The 16,488-nt window shown below is 39.8% G+C and overlaps 1 protein-coding gene across 5 annotated transcripts; it reads right to left on the reverse strand.

Moving 5' to 3' along the window:
• Positions 1–2,994: 2,994 nt before the first annotated feature.
• Positions 2,995–15,713, reverse strand: LOC134356320 (protein phosphatase 1 regulatory subunit 3D). 5 transcript variants are annotated; one of them, XR_010020332.1, is made up of 3 exons: positions 10,880–13,988; positions 8,286–8,348; positions 2,995–3,882 (listed from the first exon to the last, which is right to left on the reverse strand). XR_010020332.1 is itself a non-coding variant. In XM_063067197.1 (3 exons), exon 3 carries the CDS (start codon positions 11,867–11,869, stop codon positions 10,982–10,984), a length of 888 nt encoding a protein of 295 aa, XP_062923267.1. In that variant the 5' UTR covers positions 11,870–12,000; positions 14,424–14,530; positions 14,875–15,713; the 3' UTR covers positions 2,995–10,981. The 5 variants fall into 5 exon arrangements, 2 of the variants coding, with proteins under 2 accessions (XP_062923267.1, XP_062923268.1); XM_063067197.1 differs by adding exons at positions 14,424–14,530; positions 14,875–15,713 and having other exon boundaries at positions 2,995–12,000; XR_010020330.1 differs by having other exon boundaries at positions 2,995–8,348.
• Between the last annotated feature and the right edge of the window lie 775 nt (positions 15,714–16,488).

Raw genomic sequence — 16,488 nt, forward strand, 5'->3', positions numbered from 1 at the left:
GAATTTGGCTATGCCACGGTGACTTACCTTGGTTATGTTGTAGGTCCGGGCTCAGTTAAAGAAAATGATTAAGGAAATAAATCAAACTCCAATTTAGCAACAAAGTTTGATGTTACAGGAGTATAATATTTTGATAACTCATTAAAAGGTAAAGATAATGTAATCACTGATTGTCTATCTTGATGTTAAATGGACAATGTAATTTTTTATGGAGTGATATTTTAACCTTTGTAACACTCCTACTGTATATTAGTTTGTAAACGGCTGTATGATGATACTGTGTATGTTGTAAATTTTATACATTTGTATTTTTTTTAAATAGTTAATTGTTAAAATTTTGCTCCTAAAAGACCGAATTTTTTTTGGAGGGAGGTGTTACATACTTCATGGATATCTTGTGATTGACTTATGAGGACGATGTAATGGTCTTGCAGAGGTCACATGATGTAATTTTCTCACCAATGTGAGGTCACGTGATGACCTGTTCTCACCAAGTATATAAGTGTAGACCCCTGGTGATGCAGTTGGTTTTCAGTTAGATCGTCAATCAGATACTCCGCTACGCTGCTTATTAATCTCATGACGCAGTTTAATTTTAAAACAGAGTTTTACTGTCTATTGTAAGGTGCAGAAGTGTTGGCCGGCAGTTTCACCAATAGCTGCCAGATTTGTTGATGAACCTTTTCAGTAATATTGGAGATTGAAGACAGGAACCTGAAGGCGTCGTTTGGCAGTTTTGGAGAGAATCGACCATTATTGAATTCGTTCAAGAGTGATCTGCATGAGATAACCTCTGCTAAAAGGTAGCAGAAAGGTTGTACAGTATCTAGTCTACAGAGGAAAAAGGTCAATGCCTTTAAACCGTTTTATTTCCGTCGTCGTGAATCCTGTGGCCAAGGCAGGTTCCGGCTGGGATTGGCATTAACGTCGTGTCTTTGAGGAATTCTTTACTTCAGGAAAGTCTCTCCTAATTGACTGTATAAGTCTCTTGGACTTTCAAATTTACCATTGAAAGATTTGTGTTTGAATTTACCACTTTAAGACTGTTTTCGCATTTATTGCTTTAAGAACTAGTACTGAGTTCAGCAGTTTGTTAAATGGCCGCATAGCAGTTTACTTCCAGTTAAGGTTTTCATTTGTTTATCTTTTTACTAATTTTGAACTGAGTTTAATAAATGTTTATTTGTTTATAAAACCTGGCTCAATTCTATATTCATTGTTGCTGGTCACGTGACAACACATACTCAAATAAGCAGTTAAGAGTCAGACATTAGAGAAATAGGCCATTTAGACCACCACACCCACACTAGTCACTGGACTCCCATCTATACAAGGCCCATAATCTTCTATAAACAGGCAATTCAGGGACTTGTCTGAACACTTGTTAACGTTGTTAGTGCCTCTGCTTCCAGCACTCCGTTGGATAGTATTCTTCACGTAGTCACCACTCTCTAAGTGAGGATAGTCCCTCTCAACTTTCTTCTAAATCCCTTACTATAACCTCTTATACCTCATCCTTTCTACCTTCATCCAGCTCCTTCTATCCATATCTCCAGGAGACAGATCAGCAGTGAATAAGAAGCCTTCACTCGTCTCTCATTCTGGCACCAGCACAACTTGTCTCATCTAGCCTCTCCTAGTCCTCACCCTATCATTCCCTTAACACTCTCCAATCCTCCCTCTCCTCTGCAACCTAAAATGTGTTTGATTTCTAACTTTTCCTACTTCTGATTAAAGGTCACAGAGCTGAAATACAAGCTTTCTCCAGCATTGGTTTCATGACCTGCTTTTCTCTGCGTGTTCTGTTTATTTTAGATATCCAGTGTTTGCAGGGTTTTAGAATACAAGAATAGTACAGGACAGCATAGGCCCTCTGGCCCACGATATTGTGCAGCCTTTTAACCTACTCTGAAGATCAACATAATACTTCCTTTCTGCCTCCTTTCATCCCTGTACCTATCAGAATCTCTTAAATGTCTCTAATGTATCTGCCTCAACTACCACCCGTGGCAACAGTTCCAAGCATCTACCAATCTTGTGTAAAAAAAAACACCTATTTTTGATATCCTTCCTATATTCCCTCCAATCACCTTAAAATCAAGCCCTATCATATTAGCCATTTCCACCTTGGGAAAGTCTCTGACTGTCCACTCTATCAACGCCTCCCTATGAAGTCACCTCTCACTCTCTTTCACTACAAAGAAAAAAAAGACCTTGCTCACTCAATCTCTCCTCATAAGACATGCTCTCTAATCCAGACAGCATCCTGACATTCTCCTTTTTTGTTTCAGTTTAATGTACCATATGACAAAAACATCTTCAACAATGCAGCACTCCCTTAATGTACAGGAGTTAACACCTGGAGATATTTATGCTCATCTAGAATGAAACTTCAGACTGACTCAGTACAACCCACAGAGCTGTAGATCCCTCTACAAATATTATATTGTACATAATATACATTTTGTACAAATTTCATGAATGTTGAGTTAATTTACAGGAAGTGGTGGGTGCTTATTTCTCCCACATTAAATTTCCCCTTTCCTGCACTAAAACTGAGGAACCTTATCAGAAAGCAGTTTATGATCACATGTTCCTCATCAATAAGTCAGTCAAGAGGACATTGGAAGGACAGTTATTACCACAGATCCATGGTGTGGTCTAATGGGAAAGGGTGGCATCAAAGCAAACATTGATATTGTTCCGTTAAGGTGTTCAAACCGATCAACAAGAGTTGGCAAAGACAACAGTTGCCCTTCCATGGTATTTCTCACCAGCACCTTGGAAGAGATAATGGATTTCCTCAGGAATTTCTGAAAAAGTTGTTGGAATGGATTAACCAGCTTTGGAAGCACTTCAAGTGGAAATTAACTGAGCACATTCCTACACCTCAAAGCAATAACAGATTGAATTTAGTTCCTTTAACATTAAAGATTTCTTCATCTTTACTTAAAGGCAATATTCAGTATTAAAGAAAATACTCATAAGTAGAAGTGCAACACAGAAGTTTATTGACATCATCGTACAAAAATATAAACCAATGTTTCCACACTACAAGGTTCACAAATAGAAAATACAATAGTACTATTTTGTATATAGGCAACTTGTCCTAGATTAGTCAATGGACAAGTTTGGTTTCTGTAATCAAACTATATTGATCATAACAAAATGCAATTGTTCACCAAGATTTACTGCTTTAAGTACAGGCAACAAACTGAACATTGCAGACACCAAAATCAATACAGAAATCACTCCCCTCAAATTGACAAGACATAAAACATTTGATATAATTTTAAATCTTATTTTGATAACAAGTTTTCACTCCATAAAATGAAACAACATGCAGACACAGGGACAAACAAATAGTAGCCACCTGAATTGTACAAAGATCAAATATGTACTACACCAAATGAAGACATTGTCTAAAAACAACAGGAATTTGATATATATCCATCTAAAATACTTTGGCAGATCTAATAACCAATTGAGATTAAATATTGCATAGTTCACAGATATGCTATTGCACAAGTGACAGTATCTCAAAGCTGAAAAACTTAATACACCTTCCAAGTGAAGACACATTGAAGTTACCAAAAAATAAATTGAATTCAGCAAATCAGAGAGAGTGTACAAGTTTACTAGCAGTCTGAATGGGCATGTTTATAATGCTGGTGCATTCAAAATAACTTGTGAAAATAGATCAAGGAGGAAATAATACACGTCGGTAGAACAGTTTTCTGGAAACCCTCTGATAAATCTCCCTGAAGATCCTAATGCTCTATATCAAATAAATCTAGTCTGTGCAAAATAACTCATTAACATTTCCTTGGCATTGATAATTCACCATTTTCCAAACAAAAAACTCCATTAATTTCAGATATTCTGTCAGAATAAAATAAAAACAGATAAGAATTAGTAACTGCACCAAGGGATGCTGATACAGGTAAACTTTAGGTCCATGTTAACAATAAGTCCTATAGCTTGTTCGGTCAGAATCTGGAAATGAAAGCCAACTCTGCCATTACATAATGGGAAAAATACAAACTGTAGTTGGGTAAACAGTGACTTAAATTTTAAAATAATGAGTCAAAAAGAATGCATTTTCAAAACACACACATAGTAATGAATTCTGAATGTTTCAGTCTGACAGAAATTGTGCATTCAATACAACATATGCTGATGTTTAATTTTTTTAAAAATAGATTCAATTCTTTATATCCATGTAAAAAATACAATCATTTATCACAGTAAAACATTTACACAGTCACATTTTAAATACCCAGCATGAGAAATAATTGTCTAAATGAGTGGTTAAGATCATGTATATTCTCTCATCTTACTTTCCACTGATTTCCTTATCTGTTGTCTGTGTTTATTTTAGCCTGTCCCTGCTGCCACTTCATCTACAGATACTGGAGGGAGCTCTGTGGTTCTCAAGTACCATCCCACATGTACTGGCCCAAAAATATCTTTCAGAATAGGAGTTGCCCCTTGGTTGCCCTCTCTTATCATCTTTTTGCTCTACAAAAGCCCAGGAGCTGGTGTCTTATCTGAAAGCAACTCCAAAATGACAATAGTGAATAGTTTTCTTCCATGGTAGCATACTTCAAAATCATGAATGTATGAAAGTCGTTCCACCATTGCATGTCAACAGCACTCCCATAATTATGGATGTACAATTTTCTGTAGTCTACTACTTGAACAATCAGGAGAAACACTTTAATGTACATGTTTGAAAAGTAAAGAAGGTGTGGAAGAAAAATCTTACTGAATACTTAAGATTTTATAGTAAACATCTTCCCATTATCAGTTAGACAAGGAGAGGGTAAATATGTAAAGAATGGGCAAAAGACAGGGGAATTTAGGAAAATAATTTCCTTTCAACACAGGAATTGGTTAGGCTTCAGAACTCACTTAAGTTAGGATGATAGAATAGAGTTAGAGGTTTCAAAAGAAAAATGGATAGGCACTTGAAGAAAATAATTTGCAGGACCATGGGGAAGGAGGTGGGCAGTGAGACAAAGAGGACTACATGACAGGAGCTGGTGTAGACATAACTGCTCCAATGATCACCTTCTATGATGTTATGATTCCATAATTCTCTATAATATCTTGGTACCTTTCACAGAAGCATGACATATAGATAACTTGGGTGTAGGTTGTTATTCAACTAAATGAGGTTGAAGTACATAAATTATGTATCATTATGCTGAATTAATCAGTTAAATAGTACCAGACCTACTCAGAATAAGTGGTGTTCACTGCCAAAATCATATGCAAATTTATGACACTAATGTGCAAAAGATTTACAAGATTTTTATATTACAGCATGGAAATTTAAGTAAAGAGTTTTTCTTTTTAATTATAGAATCCAGGTTAGTTTCTCCAATTTCCCTGCTCCATCAATGTATTGACTAAAGTTGGGCTGCAGTTTCATAAGGAAATAAGATTGCGTGCTGGTATTCCCTAAATCGGATAGCAGGGAATTAAACTATTTAACTATGAAAGGCATAGGTCTTATTCGATATATCCCAGAAACACATCACCTCCAACACATTTTAGCACAAACCAGAGATATCAAATCTGGGATCTTTCTGATCTATGTGGTTTAGCTATCCACTGGTTAAACTAAACAAGAAGTTAATGGTACAGAAGTAACTCAGTCATTTATTTAACCAAAAGATATAGTAGATTTAAAATGTGGTTACAGTGTAATAAAGTTGCATCACAATCATCAGCCTTTTTTACAGTTGCTGTGATAATCAAGGTAGATTCTTCTATTATGCAAAATAACAGCCATCTGCTATTGATGGAAAAGAATAGCAGAGGTAAAATGGCAATGTTTTGATACATGAGAAAGATGGACTACAGTTCCCCTTAAACCAGGAAGGGAGATACACTCAGTGGCCACTTAATATGGTACACTAGCTTGTTAATGCAAATATCTAATCAGTCAATTATGTGCCATCAACTCAATGCGTTAAAAAGCATGCAGACATGGTCAAGAAATTCAGATATTGTTCAGACCAACCATTAGTATGGGGAAGAAATGTGATCTAAGTGACTTTGATCGTGGAATGACTGTGGATGCCAGAAAGGGTAGCTTGAGTTCTCTGAAACTGCTGATCTCCTGGGATTTTCATGCACACGTCTCTAGAGTTTACAGAGAATGGTGCAAAAAAACCCCAAGAAATCCAGTAAGCAGCAGTTCTGTGGGTGAAAATGACTTGTTGAGGACAGAGATCAGAGGAGGCTGGACGGACTGGTTCAAGCTGGCAGGAAGGTGACTGTAACTCAAGTAATCACACGTTGCAACAGTGGTGTACAGAAGAGTAGCTCTGAGTGCACAACACAAACCTTGAAGGATGGACTACAGCAGCTGAAGACCACAAACATACCATCAATGGCCACTTTATTAGGTACTCCCTGTACTTAATAAAGTGACCACAGGGCTTATACTGAGAATGGGCAATTCAGTAGTTTTAGAAATTATAAACATTTCCATTCAGTCACTGTAACATTACTAAGTAACTAAAACCATATCACTTGATTGCTACAAAAAAAAATTGGTTAGGACTAGTTTAAACTCTGAATAGAGCTCAGCCACCCAAAGTCCCCCATCTATACAAGTTGGATGTGGGTCAGGTTGAATGGTTATTCTGGAAAAAAAAACTGCTGAAGCTGGGTTGAGTCTTGCCACACCAAATTGCTTAGTACTTTATTCAGTTCAGGAAGATTTGCTTAGTCAATTCCCTTGACCCATATTTAGTGTTTAGTTCAGAACCAGATCAAGAGCACATTTGAAATGTTATACTTACAGCCATGCTTAATAGGGCTTTAACTGTGTGGAGCAGACCTCTAACTGGGTGGATGCTAAGAGGTACTTTTTTTCTCGTTAGGAGTCCAAAATTGAGGGCGTTACCTCAGGATAAAGGGTTTAGGACTGAAAGAGTGTAGAATGTGGTAAATCTCATTCTCAGATGCCCAGGCATTCATTTTTAAGGCTGCTTGTTAAATACTCGGACAGTAAAAGGTTTAGTGCACATGGCGATGAAGTAGGAAAATGGATTGGAGATTCACTGAATCAAAAGCAATCAACAAATGGCAGGGCAGGTTTTAGTGTGGGGAGGAGGTGCAAGTGAACAGTTCCTGCATCCACGCCTACAATGAGATTAATAAAACTTCTAAGGCCCCTGTTTGTGTCCTTTAAAAAAAACAGTAGATACTAGATATGGCACACGCATTGGATTGTCTTCCATTTTCAAGCTTTGCAACCATTGTCAAAAACTTTAGTGTCTACTTCTAAACATTGGCAACGTTTATCTCCCTTCTATGTGAAACTTTAAATCTCAAACTGATTGCTACAGGACATCCAAAGGCACTTAGGTTATTTATCAGTAAGCACCGAGACCAGACTTTAAAGAATGATCAATCTACACTAAATCCTGTACCCTGGAGATGTTGAGCAGTGGGGAAGTGGAAATCACAGGAAAAGGGAGTACAAGATTAGGGTACAGGCTAAGTGTGGCCCAATACTGCAGGTTTCCTCATACACTGGAAATAATGTTAAAGAAATTGGCATTTCCCTTAAATTCACCTGCTTTCAAAATAATTTATGGGAACTTTACTCAGCAGAACAATACCACAAAATTGGCACACCAGTAAATTCAGTTTACTTTGAACAGACAATAAAAGGGAGTCCCTTCTAACCTTCAAAACTGCTCAGGCTTCAAACAATCTGAACACTTTACATTTCACGGCACAAATAAAGCTACCACTAATCTGCAGCAGCACAGCAATAGGAGCTATCCCCAAATAATACTAATGCATGAACCGAGTTACTAGTATTCCAGTCTAATCAAATATAACTTACATGTTTTTCCTTGGTTGGTTAATGAAATAAAGGATTTTTGTTTTAGGAAGCCATTTAAAAAAAACACATTAAGTGAAGCAACTCTGTGGAAATAGTCCATGCTGACACAATCCTTAAAATCAATTGCAGTTAAAATTACAGATGTCATATAAATTAAGCCATACAAATGACAGATGTCATTTGGCTCATCCTGTCTGTGATGACTATGGAATTGGTCCCACTTAATTATTCTTCCCAAAACCTCTTTTCTCATCCAATCCCACCCCCCAAAGTTGCCTTTGAGTGTGCCTTCGGCCTGTGCACTCCAAATATGATAATTTATTGTACATTCTTTAGCTATTTACCCTGGCCTGCCTGTCAGTGGAAGCAGTTTCGCCTGACACCTCCCTCAGAAATTTAAATTCTTTGTTACCTTTCAGCTTTCTCGGTTGCAAGATCAACAATGTGGGTTTCTCCAGTCTTCCTCCAGCTCATGCTAAAATGAATGTAACATTGCACTTTTTAAAAATGATCTAAATGTTAGGTACAGTGTAAAAGCAATTAAAAGTAAAAAAAAACTATTCGTAAGTGTAGCAGTGAACATACTTATCTACTCAAATTGATACAGGAGCCTTCTTGGGATTAAAGCTCAATATCTTCATATCTGACAGGTCTACACTCTGCTAACTTCTGTTTTATTTGAAACTTCAGAGCTCGATTTTTATAAAGTCTAATCATCATGTGGACAGCTAATACTTTGCCCCCCCACTGAAAGTTCTAGATAATGCATTAAAATTCCATATCATATGCATGCTTCTCAAAAGTTGAAGAGTGGCCAGAAAGTACTAATGACTTTAGAGGATGAAGAATTTCTGTTATTGGGTTAAACTGGAGAAGGTGGACTTGTTCTGTTTAAGGCAAAGACAACTTGAGATTTATCAAAGGGGTAGCAGATTGCAGTTTAGATAGAAAGAAGCAGATTTAACAGCTGGTGGCAAAGATTTTTTTGATGGAAGATTCAAGGAAAACGATGAAGCATGTAGACAATAATGATCTGGAACTCTGCCTGTATTGAGGTGGAAATAGAATCAATCAGCACCTTCAAATGGGAAATGAGCATTCACTTGAGAGAAACGCACACTGCTGGAGGAACTTGGTAGGTTAGTCAGTTTCTCTGCAGACTCCTCGACTAAAACATCGGCTCTTTATTCCTCTCCATACATGCTGCCTGACTTGTTGAGTCCCTCTAGCATTTTGTGTTTGTTCGTTTGGATTTCCAAAATCTGCAGAATCTCATGTTTATGATTTTCATGAGAGAATAATTTGGCAGTGCTAAAGGGAAAGAGCGAGGGAAAAGGGAAACATATAATTGCTCTACCAGGAACCATTGGCCTATTGAATTCCATATATTTTGGCTTGTAAATAAATGGGAAATGGAATTTGGTCATATCCACCATGGTCTACATCAAGCAAAACTTCTTATCCTCTTGCTGGCCAACTAAGACCACTCTCAAAATGCTGGAGTTTCTCCAGCAATTTGTGTGCGTTGCTATGGATTGCCAGCATCTGCAGATTTTCTTGCATTTAAGAGCAACACTGATGCCAAACTGGAAGAAAGCTTATAGACCTTATATCTCAATTGCAAAGAAACTGCTTTCATTTTAAAGGTATATTTCATTCACAAAAATGCCAGAGAATATTTAACTGGACACACTAATCATATTGCCAAGCAGACTGTACACATAGTAAACAGTGAAAATAAAATAGCTGAGCCATTCTCCACAAACCTAACAATTTGCTGCACCTTCAATGTACACCAACATGATTCAGCAGCAATACAATTTCATGACCAAACTTAAAATCTACAACATGAGATGTTACTAATGCTGATGCAATTGTCCACCTTTACCTTATGGTTTAAGCAAGGGCTTCGGAAGATTTATATTCTAAAGAACCAATGAATGAAATCTAAAGATATCTATCTTTTGGCCAAAGGGCACAGTGTTTTTTTTTGTCTTCCCCACCACACATACACCTTCACAAACTCTAAAACTTGTCCATATATATTTAATTATTACAGAAATCTTTAAACATACTATTTTATATCTTTTGCAGACCATTTTTATATGGTTCAGAAATCAGATCCTTTGGCTTTATCCTTAACAGATTTCTGAGTGTATAATACTCAGGATGATACTTACACAATTTAATTACTTACACTTCAACACCACTCCCTGGGAGCTTACCATGTTCAATCACACTTGGTCCAGAGAGAAATTATTTGTGTCTGACTCCCTTTGCAGGAAGCTCCCAGAGACCATAATAAGCAATTCACCCTCTGCCATCAGCACCCTTGTCAGTTCTGAAAGGTTATCCAGGTTTCCTCCTTGGAGAACTGCCAGATAGTGCAACTTTCCTTTGGAATGGGTAGGAGTCAAAGGACGACTGCATTCATTTGTTGCAAGTGGCATGTAGGGTTATGAAATGTTTGCAAAGGTGATGAAAAGATTGTCCAGACATCATTTTCTAAAGATAGTACAAGTCTTCAAAATTAGTTATATTATTCGCTGATTAAGCATTCAAGTAAAAGTGCCATTTTGGAAACGCAAAGTGCACCTTATAAAATTAAAAAAACATTTCTTAAAAAAAGGATTTTTTATATAAAGGGCTCAAGTTTGGAAGTCTGCTGAAACTTAGTCACCTCTCCCTGTAGCTGGTTAAGAAGTCTCGTGCTGTTAATCTCACAGGTTACCCTTACACCCGTTACTGCTCAAGCTTATTAAAACACGAAATGCTGGACGTAATTAGCAGGCAGCCTCCGTGGAGACGGAAAACAAAAATTAACGTGGTAAGTTGGTGATTCCTATTCGTGTATACCTGATCATAAAAACACTGACCCTCCCACCTCACAACGGAAACTGAACTCAACTTATTGCTTATAATGACTGACAACTTTCCCTGCCACAACACTGAATGGAAGCAGTTAAGGAGAATTTCCAGTTTTCAGTGGTCCCCACGACTTAATACCTTCAAACAGAAACCGAAACCTTGCAGGAGACAAGATGGACCGGATGCGACTTCTCAAACACCACCATGCAGACGCGGTAAAGAAAGTTTCCTCTTTTCCGTTCAAATGAAGTGAATCCAGCCATTTTCCCAGTCCTTGGGAGGGGAGACTTTAACCTTGTGACTTACAACCTGGTAGTTGAGACCTTTATTATTGTCCCAGAACTCCTGTTCTGCCACCAAGTAGCGGATGGCGAACTGCATAGTTCCACCTATGTCCAGAAAGAGCGGGGTGATCAATTTAAAGAAGAAAGTGTCAGTCTGGCCGTCCGCAGAGTGCGAGCTGTGGCTGGCTACGATGTCCACGAAAGAGGTCCACTGGTTGAGGGTATACCTGACCACCACCTGCTTCTCGAAGGCGATATTGGAGACCCTGATGAGCCCAAGGATACTGAACTGGTCAGTGGAGAAGGACTCCAGACACACCTTATCCGTCCTGACCCTCTCCAGGAAGCCGGGACAGCTGACGGGGTTGCTGAACGTGGGCTCCAGGGTGTGGGCTGGGTTGTCCAATAGTATGTCCATCATGTTGGTGGGCAGCAGACAATCGGGTCGCTCGTTCCTCAGCCTAGCCATAACTCGGTGCGGGATCTGGGGCACGTCAGCATCGCAGAAGTGCTTGATGGTGGTCAACTCCAACCCCAATGAGTCTGCAAAGCGGACACTCTTCCTCCTGGCCCGGCAGGCAGAGGCTTTCTCCAGAGAGGCGGCTCCTCGATCGGCCGGGGCTGGCAGCGACTTGGCCCTCCTGCGTTGACCGGGGCTGGGATGACCACCGCAGTTGCTGGACCCTTCTCGGCTCCTCTCCTGCTGGTGACATTTGGGGTGACAGTCGAGCTCTCCTTCCGCTCCACAGCCGGCATATTCCTCGGCCAAGCTGCCGTTAAGACCGGCTATGCAACTGAAGTTCCGAGGTATGCACAGGCTCGAATGAACCTCCGGCTTCTCCATGAGGGACAGACGAGTGAGGCTGGGGTAGGTTTGCAAGAGGTGGGCCGGACCTCCGTGCTAAAACCACATTTTGTTGATTTGCCGAACGCCTGGATAGCTCGGTGTCTGCGGTAGAACTGCAGAACGTGTTCCTATATAAAGGAGGGGAAATACATTTAACAGTCTACGGAGGGAACTGGGCTGAAAGTGCAATGACGTGGATGACAATCAAGCCTTCGTAACACCCTATCGAGTCCCAGGCGTGTAACAGGAGGAAGGGGGCGGGTGCGCTTTAAAATCTAAAGTACCAAACGTAGTGACGAATAAATCAAACAGAAGCCCCGTTGGGATCACAACTTATCGGTAGCATTAATCATAAATATAAAGGGACTTGGTGCGGAAACCAAGAGCGCTTAGCAACATGATAATTTCAACCCGGACACTAGAAGCGAATTCAAATCGAGTTCAGTGCAGAGCGGGAGAGAGATGGGGTTAATCCTCGTTGAGTTGGGTGGAGTAGAGGCGGATTGGAAATGGTTGGTGGACGCGGACTGAATCTTGTTTGAATTCAGGGCTCTCGAAAGGGGTGAAAATAGATACATTATTGATCCCAAAGGAAATTACAGTGTCACAGTAGCATTACAAGTGCACAAATATACAAATATTAAAAGGGAGGTAAGAAAGAATATAAAAAAACAAGTCACCTCAAACAAGCTAACAGGAGGGGTTCATCACTTCCCCGGCAATAGGTTGACCCATGATAGAGCGTAATGGCCGAGTTTGAGAATGACTTCATATAGCGCTCTTGGGCGTTTTGTCTTAGTGACAGTCTATTACTGAAAGTGCTCCTCTGTTCAGCCAAAGTAGCATACAGGGTGTGAGAAATATTGTCCAGAATTGCCAGGATTTTCCGTAGGGTCCTGTGTTCCACCACAGCCTCCAGTGTGTCCAGTTTGACACACTTGAGGAAGAGCTAGGTTAGAAATGAAAGGGCATCTGTAGTACTTTATTTAAGGAAAGACGTTGTCAATGTGATGTGTTGGAAGCAGTTCCCGGAAGGGTTACCAACCAAAGCAACCTGGGATGGATGAACAGGCTGGGCTGTATCCACTGGAGAAGGGTCTTAATTGAAATTCTGAAGGCAGTTATGGATAAAATGCTTCTTCTGGCGGGAGAATTTAAATTTAAAGGGCTCCGGCTTAAAAGTAAGGGGTTATCCATTTAAGGTAGAGGGAAATTAGTTTCCCCCCCCCCCCCAGAAGATCAGGGGTCTTTGGAATTCTTCTACAAAGCTGGAACCAATTTTTTTTTGAGATAATTTGGATAAACAAGGGTAAAAGGAATGCAGAGTTGAGGATAAAAATCAGAATAACTAAGATCTCATTAAATATGAACCGATTAAGCCAAGTGGTCATTAGTGCTACTAATTTGCATTTTGCAAGCACCTTAAGCCTCAATCTTGCTCTGCATTCCACCTTGAACACTATTCCAGGGCAAGGAACAATATCTCACCTGTAGACCCGTAACGATATACATTTCCAGACCCAATGATAAATAGGAAAAAGCAGACCTCATCTAAAAACCAACCTCTTACAGTCAATACTGCATCAGTCTCGATCTTCATGCCAATATCTTCAACGTGGGACTTGAACCCACGATTTGCTGACTGGAAGGAAGTATTACTCACCGAACCACACCAACTGAGGAGCATATCACATTGCTCATCTGTGAGCTGGTTAGCTGAACTTGGCAACTTCATTGTCAAAGCCATTCCAGTCTTGCACCTTATATTTCCAATGTTCATTTTCTTTAATCCCTGCTATTTCAGGTGTAATAAATAACTGATCCAAACCTATCGTTTAATCACCAAGGTTTATGTTCACCACATTCTTTCAACAGTACTACCGCTGTGTGTTACTCATTATCTCTTCGGCTGCATCCTATTACCTGTCTCCGTCCACAGAGGAAGTTTTAAATTGCAGAGTAAGGGATCATCTCCAACTTTTCTCAGTTCACATAAGATGCTGTCTACCCGTACGAGCATGTTACACTTTTAATTGCTTTTGATTTTTAGACACTGCACCACTGCTCAATTCGAGTAACCGCAGTACTATTTGCCTTCAAAGTCTCCTCTACAGATACTTACACGCGTAATATATCAATGTTTAGGTTTTAATTATTCATGGATACTGCGATAGCTGGAGAGCCACATTTCTGGAGTTAGTAATTAAAAGACGAGTTGGGATCAACTCGCTCCAAGATAGATACAATTTCTGATGTGCGATATCCAGATTAAAGTCCCGTTTTTCTTTCATTTGCGCCTTGACTTGTACATAGCCGGTACTTTTTCTTTAAAACTTAGCCAATTGTGGAGATGGCATTTATATGATCTTTTAGCACAGGGTTTATTTCTGATCTAGCCGCGCCACAGTTTTTGATTTGTATTAACACGCAGCAGGAACTGCGCCGCCCGGTGAGATCGTGCGTGAAGTCACGTTCACGGTCAATGTGAAGCAGAGGGAAGAAGGACTGTTACATGCGCGCACACAAACACGATGTCTCAATCTTTGCTTACCTCTCGACATTTCCTGACGTGGCCAATTTGAGAAGAATCAATGAGCAATGAACGCACTGCGGATATATTCACGACTTGCACGTGCGGCTATAGTAGCACCTGACTCACTGCAACGACGAATTGTAATGGATGAAAATGAATTTGTATTTTAAATACCCTGCCATTTAGATGTCCAAAATATCACTGGCTGTGTTGCGATGAGAAAATAAATATTTTAGTTCCCAACAAGATAGCAACACGACTCAGACCTGCTGTTATTATTAAATCGTAGCATGAAATAGATTTCAAATTTTGTCAGTTACAAATATTTTCCCTCTTAACAATTAATTTGCAAACAGATGGAAATGTAATTTCGGTCGAATTTTATAATACAGGTAACCTTTTTAAAACGCCTGTGGAGGTTTCAGTCGATTTGTTCTAATTTCAGAGTGCTTGATATCCCGGTACTTACGTCAGTTTGTGCCCGCAAGTGCAAATGGCAGTGTGCTACTTTCATTGTAAGAGAGACTTCCACAAAACTCTTTCCTTGCCAATCCAGCTACATTACAACGGTGGTGACACTTGGTTCTTTTTTAAATAATGTAAAGGAGGCAGGCAGTTTATGTATAAGCAACACCTCAAAGCAGGGAGATCATGACAGGCGGAGTCAGCTGTTTCTGTAGTGCTGATTGAGGCACGCTGTTGAAAACACCGGGAAAAGGCTCCTGCTCTTCTCCAAGCTAGCATGCAATGTTTAAAAATATCAACCTGAGAGAACAGGTGGAACCCAGCTTAACATCTCAGCAAGGTAAACCTCTGACACTGCAGTTCCACCTTCATGCCCCTCTATGGTATTGGACTGAAATCCACAACCTTCGGCCCGGAGGAAAGCGTGTTACTCACCGACCCTAAGTAATAAAGGAGCATGTCACTTTGCGGACCTGAGAACTGGTTAGATCAAATTCACTGATAAACGTCATTTGAAAATTAATGGCGTGTTTTGTCTTATCACTGTTGGCCATCAGTGCCTAGAACTGAAATAATATTTAGCTCATGACCATAATGGTTCAACATATCAGTTTTTGTTCATCTATTAATACACAAAAATAAAATGATATTCAAATTAAAATTTATTGGGATTGAGCTCCTCTTTAAAAATTGCCATTTCTGTGAAAAACAATTGTTAATGAAATTAAAAACGCTAACAACAGGAATTCTGCAGATGCTGGAAATTCAAGCAACACACATAAAAGTTGCTGGTGACAACACCTTATATTCCGCCTGGGAAGCCTCCAACCTGATAGCATGAACATCGACTTCTCTAACTTCCGCTAATGCCCCACCTCCCCCTCGTACCCATCTGTTACTTATTTTTATACACACATTCTTTCTCTCACTCTCCTTTTTCTCCCTCTGAATATACCCCTTGCCATTCCTCTGGGTTCCCCCCCCCGCCCCCTTGTCTTTCTTCCCGGACCTCCTGTCCCATGATCCTCTCGTATCCCTTTTGCCTATCACCTGTCCAGCTCTTGGCTCCATCCCTCCCCCTCCTGTCTTCTCCTATCATTTCGGATCTCCCCCTCCACCTCCCACTTTCAAATCTCTTACTAGCTCTTCCTTCAGTTAGTCCTGACGAAGGGTCTCGGCCCGAAACGTCGACTGCACCTCTTCCTAGAGATGCTGCCTGGCCTGCTGCGTTCACCAGCAACTTTGATGTGTGTTGTTAATGAAATTACTGTCTTATCTAAGCTGGCCTACTAAAATTTGTGTTTTGTTGTGAGGAGAGGTGGTGAAGTGGGGGCAATGGAATAGATTTTGCTATCAAATGTACTGGGATATAGTGAAAAGTTTGTCTTGCATAACTACATATACATCAGATTATTACACAGTGCAATGAGGTAGAACAAGGTAAAAACAGTAACAGACTGCAGAACAAAGTATAATAGCTACCAAGAAAATGCATGCAGATAAACAAATATTGTGCAGGATCATAAGGTAGATTGTGAGAGAAATAATCCATCTTATCCTACTATTGAATGGTTCACTAGTCTTATAACAGTGGGGTAAAGGTGTCCTGTACCCTGAG

The sequence above is a fragment of the Mobula hypostoma genome, chromosome 14 (assembly GCF_963921235.1).
Source record: "Mobula hypostoma chromosome 14, sMobHyp1.1, whole genome shotgun sequence".
In the NCBI taxonomy this organism is placed as follows: Eukaryota; Metazoa; Chordata; class Chondrichthyes; order Myliobatiformes; family Myliobatidae; genus Mobula; species Mobula hypostoma.